This window comes from Bos indicus, chromosome 29 (genome assembly GCF_029378745.1).
Source record: "Bos indicus isolate NIAB-ARS_2022 breed Sahiwal x Tharparkar chromosome 29, NIAB-ARS_B.indTharparkar_mat_pri_1.0, whole genome shotgun sequence".
NCBI classification, from domain to species: domain Eukaryota; kingdom Metazoa; phylum Chordata; class Mammalia; order Artiodactyla; family Bovidae; genus Bos; species Bos indicus.
In genome coordinates this window covers 5870129-5883054 of record NC_091788.1, presented here as the reverse complement: position 1 = coordinate 5883054, position 12926 = coordinate 5870129, and the positions used below count along the sequence as shown (strand labels likewise).

Genomic DNA, 12926 nt, shown 5'->3' with positions numbered 1-12926 from the left:
GAATTTAGGAAGCTCATAAAGGAAGTGAAAACCCACAGCATATATTCTGGACACATGGTAACAAGAGAAGAATTTATTGTCAGCAATATGGAGGACAACCAAGTGAAGTGTGCATTTGACACTATCTTCACATCAAATAACAATAAAAGAAGCTGCATTACAGTAGAAAGAGCCTAAAGATCAGGAAGTCTCCTTGATATGCTGCAGTGGACAAGGGCTCCCTCAGAGAAGGAGTCCTGAGCACCCCGTCTGGGCCGTGACTCAGATCCTCACCTGTGGCCGGTGCAGAAGAAGGGCCTGACAGGGAAAGTGCACACGCCATCATCGTACCTCCAAAGGAGGGTGCGCTTGGCAACATCCACAAAACTAATACTCCCACTGTCACAATCAAGGAACACCCCAACCCTGCCCAGAGGTCTCTCTATGTACAGAGGCGTGGTGGGGGCTGTGGTCCAGAGTTGGTAATGGTCATCCTGCTTCACACACACAAGGAGAAAGTTGTCATTGTTGGACGTGTCCAGTATGCCATCGTCCTTCCTTATCCAGGAATCCTTACAGACACCTACAGCCCAGTCCCAAGAGCGGTCCACAAGCATCTCCCAGTACTGTTTGCCTGAGGTGAAGCTCTGGTCTCCCCATGAGGCAAAATACTTCAATGTTCCACCATCCAAAGATGCATGGAGGCTGTCATGTTCATACGTCAGACGTCTTGCATCATCGAACAACCTGATGTGCTGACTGCTTACTTCATTACTGAGTGAAAAGTTGACTGTGGAGAGATGAGGGAAAATGCCAGTCAAAATCAATGTTAAAATTCAAATTATCTACCAGAGAAGGTGGTCCACCTGGAGTCTCACTGGAAATATATTGTAAGATTGGAAGGGCAGTTCTGATCGGAAAGTATTAGGTTTAAATATTGCTGACATATCTGCTGAAGAAAGAACTAATTAAAATGGAAAAAACTACCTACAAGTTCAGAGATTATAAGTTAGAGGGAGGTCAAGGTGACTTCTGGCTGGGTGTATTGTATATTTATTACATCTAAAGGATTGGACTCCTGGGCATCGATCACCTCCAAGACCATGACAGCATATCTTATCCCCACCTTCACCACCACTGTGCAAGGAAAAAAGCTGCATTGTAGAATGGACAATTGGTGATCACTCTACCATTCAGTTAAGTTAGCAAATGGACACTGAAGAAGTACAACCTAAGGATGGCTTCTTCAAAGTAGTTTATTTGTAGGGCTTTTCTGTCTTTGATCCGTGGTTCCAAACTGAAGCCTAGTCTTCCACTTCCTGCTAAGTCACCCTCCAGGGTGAAGTTTATCATGGTGTTCATTGTGGCTTCATCATCCAACCATTTGCTTACTTGTGATTTCTACATTTGATTTTTGAGGCTTATATATTTTGTAAAATTATGTGAATGGAAAAATCACTTTATGCCTTCAATTCCTAAGAACTTTTTAAGCCAAAATGCTTTTAGGACTTCCCTGGTGGCACAGTGGAGAAGATGCTTCCTGCAAATTTAGGGGACATTCTTAATCTGGGAAGAGTCCACATGTTGTGGAGCAACTGAACCTGTGGATTATGACTGCTGAGCCCGTGCTCTTAAGCCCAGGATCCACCACTACTGAGCCCACATGCTACAATTACTGAAGCTCACTCATCAAGAGTCTCTTGTGCTCTGCAGCAAGAGAAGCCACTGCAATGAGAAGGCAACCACTGAAGTGAAGAGTAACCTGGCTCCCCACAGCAAGAGAAACCCGTGCAAAGCAACAAAGACCCAGTGTGGTTAAAACTAAATAAAGAGAAAAATACTTCTAAAATAATATAAATAAAAAAGAGAAGAAAATGTATTCTTAAAAAATATTTTAAAACTCTAACTGCACTTAAACTCTGAAATTTAATATCCTGTTTTATTTACCAGTTTTCTAGAAGTCAGTGAACAGCTGACATTGTATGTCATGATATTTCTAGGGCTCAAGAAGCCATTTTGGGAGCATGTTACTTTTTTCATTACACAAAATTTTATGAAATTTAAAAATATTTGATGAGGCCTGAATCAAATCAGTATCTGCACCAGCCTGCATGTATTCTGTAAGGATTTTAGTGACTTTGTGACCGTATATGTCTTCACCTGTCTATCTGCAGGCTGTTCCCCTGCACAAGGTGAAAGCTAAGCAGGAAAAGACTCTGTGGACACCATCACTGAAGGAACCTGCAGGGCAGACACCCCAATGGGGTGACACTCACCTCGGAAGTGGTTGAGCCAGTCCATCAGCCCAGACATGGGGCGCGCAGGGAGTTCTGGGAGCAGAGGCTGAGGCACGTGCAGCTGTGCTGACTCACTCCTGTAAGAGAAAGATGCAGTTCATCCTTCTGCTGCCCAGGGCTTCTTAAACACAGCCTTTACAATAAGACAGCATTCTTCAGCTCAACATTCTTCATCTAAATCCCTTTTCCACCCTCATGGGATAGAATTGAGCTGTTTTTGGAAATTTATTCTCACTCTTCTTCTTGCCCTGATTCCAGCCCATTTCTCAGAGGTAATTGCCTCTCTAACCTCAAACTTGGGGAAAACTAGTCTTTGCACCTCTAGGTGCTGGTGATTTTGAAATCTAAATCAGAAATTACTGACCTTTAAGAAATTTTTGCACTGAGCTGGATAATACCTCTCTCTGCCACAGTAGCAAAAAGGCTAACTTCCTTTTGAGCAAGAAATCATACTCAGCAAAACAGGTGCAGACAAATGTATACAAGCAATCTAGCATTATCTAGGTAAGTTACATCATCACTTTGTTAAGTGCTGCTGCATCTCTTTCAGAGCCCCCAGGTGCCCTCTTCAGTATCAAAAAGCTTACCATTTCAGTTTGTCTTCCAATTCCTGTCAAGAAAAAAAAAAAAGACAAGTTAGACCTTATATACAGGCAACCAGGATTTGGGTTTGCAAAACTTCAGTAGAGTTTTAATCACCACCACCAGAAACAGTCTGAGAAATCTGTTTTCCTTTTCTTTTTGAAAAAAAAAAAAAAAACCCTCTGGGACAACATATTTTATATGGATAGAATGTATTTTTTGAGGAGTTAATAAAACGAAAGGTGTAACAGAGAAAGGACAAGAGTACTGATGATTCACCCTCTGCTCTCTGCATATTGATCTTTCCTAGGGCTTTTACCCAAAGTGTAATAAACTCCAAACTAATGTCTATTGAAACCCGGTGTATCTCAACAGGAAGTGGAAATATACATACACACACACACATACATACACACACATACATGTATATGTGTGTTTGTATATATGTATATACATACACATATGAGCTTTGTCCAAATGTCTCCCATTGCACATTTGAAGACCAAAAAATGGAATCAGTACATAAGCTGTTCCTTTCTGGTTTTAATAGAAGCAAGTTACAAAAGGAGATTTTGAAAAGGGAATATTTCCTGGGGAATATCTAGGATCAGAATGCTATAAAGCTTGCTCAGGCATAATTTGCATGAGTTGCACTTTATCTATAATATTTCCAAGTAGGAGAGAATCCCACCTTAGTCGCAGGGGATGAAGAAATATACCATGTTAGGGAAGTCAAAGGTGTGAACGTCAGGTAATGTATTTTCAAACACATCCTCAGTTCTTACCTGGAGCAGCTCCACGTCTGGTTTAGAGCACATTTGAATGAGCTCCTTGTGTATTTCTCGGAGCTCTCTCTTCTTTCTGATTATTTCCTCTTGCCTTCTTCTGAGTTGATTGTATATGTTTTGGCCTTCTTTTACAATACTCTCTACATAGTAATCTTCTTCTTCTGGGAGAAATGGGGGTGCCATCTGATAAGTTCTCCTAATCATGTCTCCATGTCGATACACATAAAACTGTTGAGAGATGAATTTCAACATCATTTAGTTTGCTATGATTCATGTTCTCTCCCAAGAAGCTATATCCATCCTAAATGAATGCTCTCCCTCATCTCAGAAGCCAAGTTCATTCTTCTTTCCTTCACCTTGTTTTCATTCTTTTTAATTGATCAGAAACCAAACCTACCCTTTCTTCAAACAACTTTCATCTAATTCAGGAGTTCCTGAAACACTTGGACAAAATCTTTTCATGAATCATTTCTTTCATATGCCTCCTGTTAAATGCGAAAGAGCCCATGTAAGCAATTGAAATTTATGGGTGATTCATCTGTCATATGCAATATCCTCATTTCAATGCTAATACGTAAGCTTGTGTTTCACCTAGTATCTCCTGGCTTTCTCTCTTAGTGCCATGCTACATAATACTTTCAGTGTTGGTAATCTCAGGAAACATCTTTCTAAAAATTATTGCCTGTCCTTGAACAGTTTTCCAGCCTCAATCATTTCTTTCTAGTGTTCTTTTCTCTATGAATCAGTTTTCTTCCTCCCCATAAGTTCACAAGCTTCTTCCCATATTGTTTGGAAGATCATTTCTCTTCATTCCATTTCATATTTCTCCTGGTATTGAATGATTCACTCTCTCATGCTCCAACTCTTTCTCCTTGTTCCTTTCCCCCTGAGTTGTTTAACATGTTACATTTTCTCCAACTTGAACCAATATCACTGTCTAGCTAGAGAGCAGTCACTCTTCACCGTGATGGGCACACTCCTTAAAGTGCTGTTTGTGTTTGCTTTGTATCACCTGGGCTCATGTACTAATCAGACTGAAGCACTTTGTGGTTCCCAATGACATGCCTTTTACTTTCTGGAAGGTATGACTGACAGAAATCTGTGCCTGAAATAACCCATGAATCTTTAAACATTTACTTGAACTTCAAAACTGGAATTGATCTTAAATTTGAGAAATTTTCCTTGAGATCCTAAATCACGTCTATGTAATCATCCACATCACACCATAAACCTCCACCTTAGAACTTTCTTCTAATGGGTCTTTTGTTTTAGTTATTGATCCACTGGATCCTAAAGAGCTTGAGAGGCATGAAAATGTTGGTTGAATGGTGCTTAGAAGGTTTTTTTCTGATGGTGTTCAACTCACTCTCTGAATTCAGCTCACTTTATTAATGGTAAGTTTCTCACTGTCTGCCTCAATCTGTTTTCTCAGAGAAATATGTTCTTCTACTTACCATCCAAGGGTCAGTTCCTCTGCTACTTTTCTTGAGATTTCTTTCAGTTTCTTGAATCTTTTCCCATAAAGATGTCATTTGCTTTGCCAACTTTTCCTGTAAAAGAATTATGAATTTTAGTACAAGAAAAGCAAATACATTGGAGTTTCAGAGCCCAAAGATTGGGGTGTACTGATGATTATTAGATAAAGGTCCTTGAGGGAGACACTAACAGACCACGACAGGTCATCAGGTGTCCCTATTTTTCCTCACTCATGATCTGTTGTATGAAATTCTACACTAAAAATCCACACACCAATAGGTAATTATCTGCCTAAGGTATGACTAATTTTCAGCTGCTGTGGCCACTTATATCAAAATTTGGATATAGTTATGTTTATCTTCTATAAAATCCAATGTAGTGCATCTTCCTTCTTGTCCAGGATTAGAAAACCTGTATTCAATTAAAAGTATTTTTGCACTTGTAGATTTTACAGTTTCTTTCTTAAAATTAAGGCCCAACAGTGTCAATAGCATAATAATATATCACCCAAGTAATTTCAGTTAGCTTCATCAGCCAGCCATTGGATACAAGTTCCATAAAGCAGGGATACTGCTCTATATTCTTCACTGCTTTATTATTGTTAACTAGATCTGTACGTGGCACTCAAGTGAAAGTTACTCAGTCGTGTCCAACACTTTGTGACCCCATGGACTGTATAGTCCGTGGAATTCTCTAGGCCAGAATACTGGAGTGGGTAGCCTTTCCCTTCTCCAAGGGATCTTCCCAACCCAGGGATCAAATCCAGGTCTCCAGCATTGCAGGTGGATTCTTTACCAGCTGAGCCATGAGGAAAGCCCAAGAATACTGGAGTGGGTAGCCTATCACTTCTCCATGGGACCTTCCCAACCCAAAATCAAACTGGGGTCTCCTGCATTGCAGGTGGATTCTTTACCAACTCAGTAAAGAGAGGGTTTAAGCATCATCATTTTACTCTCTTAGGTGTACCATCCTCAAGCTTCCTAAGTGCTCTCAGAGGCATCACTCACCCAGGATTCCTCAGCAGCCTCTTCAGCGAGACAATGTCTGTGAGTCTTGTGCTCCTGACCTTGAGAGCAGACCAAACAGAGCAAGCTCTTGTTGGCTTCACAGAAGATCGTCTTTTTCTGCTTGTGGGTCGCACACAGGTGTTCCTCACACTTCAGGAATTGCCTGAAACTGGCTTTTCTGACAGTGGACACCAGATTCTTCAGAAGAAAACTGGTTTTGAAGCTTGTCTGTTCTGATCGTTGTCTGCACACTGGACAACTGGCAGGGACTTTAGCTTGTTCCCAGAAAAGACAAAGACAGGACCTACAGAAGCTGTGTCCACAGCCTATGGTGACTGGGTCTAGAAGGAAATTCAGGCAGACGAGGCAGGTGAGCTCCTTCTGGAAGGCTTCTGGGATTTCTGAGTCCATTTTCCTGAGGGAAGAACATCAGGAGTTTATTCCTCTTTCCCCAAGCCAAAAAAGGAACAAACAAAATTAGACTTGGGTTGTGACTAAATAATACACTGCTTTAGGAGCAGAAGAATCTGGATTTTTCATTCGATACAAATGGAAAACAGAAACACAACTTTCAAGAGTTGCAGACAATTTTCTCAGTGGCCTAACCAACACTATCTTCTGAACTCTTTCACCTCTACCTACTGGAGAAGCTCGGTTTTGATGAGGTCTTGTTTTCCTCTAGATAATATGACTTCAGGAGCTTGACCTAATTGACAGCTCTACGTGGTGCATCCTAATTTCTGCAAACAGTCACTATTCTCTATGCCAGTCATTGATTTGGTGTGACACAGTTGATTAAGCTTGTATTTGTGTTATTTCATGTAATTATCATGCATTTTCTTTAGATGTGCTTTTTTTTATCTCAATCTGCAGTTTTTTCCAAAAATATTTTTTTCTTTGTAAAGCACTTTGAGTACACTCAGAGTCAATAAAGAGGAAATTAAATGTTGGCAAATTGTAACTTATTCCAACCAGAGTTTATTTACATGAATATACTAAGTGGTTGAATTTTTATTTCTATCCATACTCACCCGATGCATTTTACATGTTATAGAAATAGTCATCATCAAAAAAATTCATGTGATTTAAATTTTACATTGTAAAAAAATTAGGTCCTTTTGCCTGTGCTTGTTAAGCATAGAAGCGTCTTGAGTTTCTCATCTCTGTATGCTCAGTAGTGTCACTTTTCTGACTGCTCAATCATTCCCTAGCTTCTTTAAGATTTCAGTCAAAAATGTTTATTTTGGGAGGGATGATAGTTACCTCACTTTAGCAATATTTTAAGCAGCTCATTGTGTGCATTATCTAGCTCTAGCATAGAGTATTCTCTCTGGTATATACAGACACATTTCACTTTTCGGGTTAAGTGATGATAGGTGCTACATATTGAATCGAATAGTCTTAAGAAATATTTTTAGAAGCTACATCTAACACAAAACATATCAGTCAGCCACTTTCTGAGTCCTTAAAATGCATGGGGACAACTAAGAAAGAAACACAATCACAGAAGTAAAATGAATCCCCCTAATCATTCCACAGTGCATGTCAAGACAAGCTAACAAAACCGGAACAGGATTATTTCACTAAGTTGGTAAACAGGGCTGTTACACTGAAAAAAAATCTCATTTTACCGATAAATTAAAATTAGGAAATTTAGTTTGTTTTCCCTCAGAAGAGTCCCAGAAGCTGCTCTGTGGTGAATTGTGTACTCACCTAAGGAGTTGTAGAAACAGTCTACCCTGGAGAATAATATGAAGTTGGCTCAGGGGTCAAGAGTTCCAAGTGTGACTTTCAGAAGTCTCAAGATGCAGGTGAACTCCAAACACTCCCTCTCAGTTCTGGAGAAGACTGACTTTGCCTCCTGGAGTCTCCTTATATTGTGTCTCTGAACCCCACCCATTTGTTCAAGTGATTACGTTTCACCAGTCTTCCAATGGGGTTAATATGGATGATTAGATTTCCTAAAACAAGGCAAGACTGCTTTAACAAATTGGCTTATCTTCATAACATATCTGCCAATATCCTCTCCTCAAGAGTCACTGATTGTACCACGAACCCAACCTGTGATTCTCTGAATGGCATTAATTTTTATTTTTAATTTATTAAACAAGTTGGAAAAATTCTTTCATCTCTATAGAGTTTAGCAAATGTCTTGAAAAACTTGGAAATTTATTTTCTGAGGTTTTATTAAATATGTTCTGTCATGGAAGAAGAGTTTTATTGTATTGATTCATTGAATTTTAAATTGTAAAAAAGCACTTCAATGTAAGAACTCCTGTGGTCACCAGTCTAGAAGGAAATTTATCTGCCCCATATCCTCACAGAGATCAAGCCCCTCAGTGCCCCCCCAGCAACAACAGGCCAGGGAATTCTCTGCCTGGTGCTCCCCACCCAGCTCTTGGGAGACAGTAGGGAAAGGCCCCAGCTCAGCCACCCCTTTGGGTCAATTTCATCAATAGGTTACTCTCAAACAAAACAGAAACAACAGTGACCACTTTGGAAAAATTAAGCCAAAAAATATTTTGAGGAAATCACACATATCCTTACCTTTCTTCCCTGACATATTTTCCACTGAACAATCAGTTTGAGAATGCAGAGTGTTTGAAAGGAGTGGGAATCTTGACCCTGTCTTTAAGTCTTTTAAGACATATGTGCCGTTTGTGTACATTTCAAGTGGCTGATGCTCCTAAGTGCTTATAAACAAGCTTTTTCAAATGACAGCAAGTTGCAAAGCACAACCATTCTTTGCTGGGGCAGGTTCTTGTTAACAACAACCCCAAGGGATTTATAATCCAAGTCTTAACCAATTTCCTTAGCACTTTCCTTTCCTAAGTGAAATATGCCAGTATACGATAATTACTACAATAGTATGATTTGTCATAGTCATGAAGTCTTTTTAGGAATGCTGGCATGACAGTGACTTTATTTCTCTATGTTTTTGTATTTTACAAAATAATGACAAAAATGAGATCACCAGATCCAACTATAATGTTTCCTCTTATGGAGAAACTGGTGCACTAGATCACCTCAGAGGAAGAGCTTGAAGATGGGACTAGCCCGGAGCTCACTGTAGAGGACGACACTGGGCCTGTAACTGTGTGTTTATTAAAAGTCTGCCCTTCAAGCAACCGTGAGAAGATGAATTAGTGTAAGCTCTCTAGTTTAAACTCAGGGTAAGATTCTTACATGCAAACTTCCCTCATGACAGCCTTAGCGTAGTGCAGTGCCTGAGTCAATAATCACAGAAGGTGTGTGCATGCTGCAATACGGCTGCTACTCTCACTTCCCCCTTTGTTGTCTAGCCCTGCCCACCCGGCATGTCACAGAGCCATTGTGAGGTTCTGTGCCACAAAACTTATCAAATACAAAAGTAAATCCACTTGCTTCATTGTAAGTTTATTATGCAAGACCACCCACAAAGTAAATGTTCTAGATATACATTCTGAAACTCAATAAAATGATCATGTTACTACACTTTTGGCTTCTAAGCTTACTCTCTGTGAGCTTGAGAGATGTCAAGGAATTTCTATATTTAATTTTACATTAGTCAGTATTGTGAACTGTCTTGCAGTGTTTTGGTTTGGTTTTAATGTGGAATCAGTTGTTTGAGAATATTAATAAAATCTATTATTTTTAAAGAATAATATTAGTTCTGCTTCATTAACTATGCTAAAATGTTTGACTGTGTGACTCACAAAAAAATGTGAAAAATTCTTAAAGAGATGAGAAAACCAGACCACTTTACCTGCCTCCTGAGAAATGTGTATGCAGGTCAAGAAGCAACAGTTAGAACTGGACATAGAACAATGGACTGGTTCCAAATAGGAAAAGGAGTACGTCAAGGCAGTATATTGTCACTCTGCTTATTTAACTTATATGCAGAGTACATCATGAGAAGCACTGGACTGGAAGAAACACAAGCTGGAATCAAGACTGCCAGGAGAAATATCAATAACCTCAGATATGCTGATAACACCACCCTTATGGCAGGAAGTGAAGAGGAACTCAAAAGCCTCTTGATGAAAATGAAAGTGGAGAGTGAAAAAGTTGGCTTAAAACTCAACATTCAGAAAACGAAGATGATGGCATCTGGTCCCATTACTTCATGGGAAATAGATGGGGAAACGGTGGAAACAGTGTCAGACTTGATTTTTTGGGGCTCCAAAATCACTGCAGATTGTGACTGCAGCCATGAAATTAAAAGACACTTACTCAGCCATGAAATTAAAAGACGCTTACTCCTTGGAAGGAAAGTATGACCAACCTAGATAGCATATTCAAAAGCAGAGACATTACTTTGCCAACAAAGATCCGTCTAGTCAAGGCTATGGTTTTTCCTGTGGTCATGTATGGATGTGAGAGTTGGACTGTGAAGAAGGCTGAGCGCCAAAGAATTGATGCTTTTGAATTGTGGTGTTGGAGAAGAATCTTGAGAGTCCCTTGGACTGCAAGGAGATCCAACCAGTCCATTCTGAAGGAGATCAACCGTGGGATTTCTTTGGAAGGAATGGTGCTAAAGCTGAAGCTCCAGTACTTTGGCCACCTCATGCAAAGAGTTGAGTCATTGGAAAAGACTCTGATGCTGGGACGGATTGGGAGCAGGAGGAGAAGGGGATGACAGAGGATGAGATGGCTGGATGGCATTGCTGACTCAATGGACCTGAGTCTCAGTGAACTCCGGGAGTTGGTGATGGACAGGGAGGCCTGGCGTGCTGCGATTCATGGGGTCGCAAAGAGTCGAACACGACTAAGCGACTGAACTGAACTGAACTGAACTGATCCTATTCATGTGCACTCCAGTCTCATGCCTTTAGTTCCATTCAGTTCTGTGGTGCAGTGGAAATTGATAGAAGTGCAGGACACTTTTTGAAATGTAAAACTCTTCTGACAGAAAATTATCCCCAAATTTGTCCTTGAATAAATAGGGATAAAGTAGAAAAGGATTGGGGCTTCCCAGGTGGCCCTAGTGGTGAAGAACCAGCCTGTCAAGGCACGAGACATAAGAGACGCAGGTTCAATCCTTGGGTCAGGAAGATCCCCTGAGGAAGGCATGGCAACCCACTCCAGTGTTCTTACCTGGAGAATCCCATGGACAGAGGAGCCTAGCGGGCTACAGTCCATGGGGTCACACAGAGTCAGACACGACTGAAGTGACACCACCGCAGCCTCGGGAAAAAGAGTGGTGGAAGTGACATCCAGAGAGAGCAGAGTCTGCTCAAATATTCAGAGTAAAGCAGAGAATGTGCCTTGAAGGACTCCGTCTCTGGAACAACTCCTCTGTGCTCGTTCTCTCTTATATACAGCTTATGGAAACTACAGAAACAGGACAATTCAGATAGGAGTCATTTTTTGTTTATTTGTATAATGCATTTCTCAAAATTATACTTTGGAATTCTGGAAATATGTAAGTAGTACAAAGTATCTTAAGACTATTTCCAAAATTCTAAATAAAACAGAAGAAAAACTAAGATCCAAAATCAAACTCCTGGGCTTCCCTGGTACCTCCATAGTAAAGAATCTGCCCACCAGTGCAGGAGACACGCAATCGATCTGGATCCGGGAGGGTTTCATGTGTCCAAGAGCAGCTAAGCCCCTGAGCTACAGCCACTGAGCCTGTGCTGTATCACCCGGGAACCACAACTGCTGAAGCCCACACGCCCTTCAGCCATGGTCAGCAACAAGAAAAGCCACCACAATGAGAAGCCCTCACACAGAAACTACAGAAGAGCCCCTCTCGCTGCAACTAGAGAAAAGCCTGCAGCAACAAAGACCCAGCATGGCCAAATAAACAGACTAAAAAAAAAAGAAATCAAAACTCCTGAACACTTTCTACAACAAAACTGGTTGAAAGTCCCAAAGTATGAGCTAGTGGAGATTAATCAGGGATATCTAAGTTCCATGGGGGTAGCAGAATCTGTTTGTGTGCCTGTGCTCAGTCACTCAGTCATGTCTAACTCTTTATGATTCTATGGACTGTATCTTTCCTGGCTCCTCTGTCCATGGGATTCTCCAGGCAGGAATACTGAAGTGGGTTACCATTTCCTCCTCCAGGGGATCTTCCCAACCAAGGGATCAAACTGACATCTCCTGCATCTCCTTGCATTGGCAGGCAGACTCCTTAACCACTGAGCCACCTTGGAAGCCCCATCAGAATCTGTTTAGATGAAGCAAAAGGAAGAAACATGATATCTGATCAATTTTAGAAGCCCAAAAGTTATCAATAGAAATATGTTGAAACGTTGGCAGGTCACTTTAAGAAAAACTGATGTACCTGAGTAGGCTGAGTGGAGACTGAAACAGGCCAGGAGTCCACAACAACATGTGAAGTGACTGGTACCATCTGGTTCCTGCAAGTCTCAGACATAATCAACTAAAACTCTCTTCCAGGGCCAAGCTCTGTACTGAGAAAAAAGTACTGGCAATAAAATTTGTAGGGAGAAAGACTGAGGCAGTGGGAGCAGAGAAAAAGAATGTCTCAGGGAAAGACATGGAAAGAGAAGCAGGAGATGGCACAAGTGAAGAGATAACATTATTGAACACCTTATGAACATAACGGAGAACTGTAGACTGATGAAGTGAAGAAAGCTATCTTGACCCATGTTCACCCTTATAAAAGTCCAGGAAGACTAACTGCATGTAAATACCATTAAAGGAGCACATTTCTCACTTAATATTTAGGAAGCATTCAGAGAGAAGAAAGTAACTTTTCAGATATAATAGAACTGGTAAGACTGTTCATGAAGTGGCTCTAGAGAGACAGTCCCTAGCAGAGCCCTTGGGCCAGACCTCCATGAGGA

The 12926-nt window shown here is 40.8% G+C and overlaps 1 protein-coding gene across 1 annotated transcript; it reads right to left on the bottom strand.

Moving 5' to 3' along the window:
- Positions 1–269: 269 nt before the first annotated feature.
- On the bottom strand, positions 270–6540 carry LOC109553997 (tripartite motif-containing protein 43-like). Its single transcript, XM_019954312.2, has 6 exons — positions 6130–6540; positions 5101–5196; positions 3644–3874; positions 2864–2886; positions 2256–2353; positions 270–769 (listed from the first exon to the last, which is right to left on the bottom strand). Exons 1-6 carry the CDS (start codon positions 6538–6540, stop codon positions 270–272), a joined length of 1359 nt encoding a protein of 452 aa, XP_019809871.2.
- Between the last annotated feature and the right edge of the window lie 6386 nt (positions 6541–12926).

Excerpts from the sequence above, each read along its gene's own strand:
- LOC109553997 (XM_019954312.2), bottom strand. The coding sequence starts at position 6,540 with ATGGACTCAGAAATCCCAGAAGCCTTCCAGAAGGAGCTCACCTGCCTC. Across the intron at positions 3,875-5,100 it reads GAGGAACTGACCCTTGGATG|TTTTATGTGTATCGACATGG; the intron begins GTAAGTAGAAGA and ends ATCTCTCAACAG. Across the intron at positions 2,887-3,643 it reads CAGACGTGGAGCTGCTCCAG|GAATTGGAAGACAAACTGAA; the intron begins GTAAGAACTGAG and ends TTTTCTTGACAG.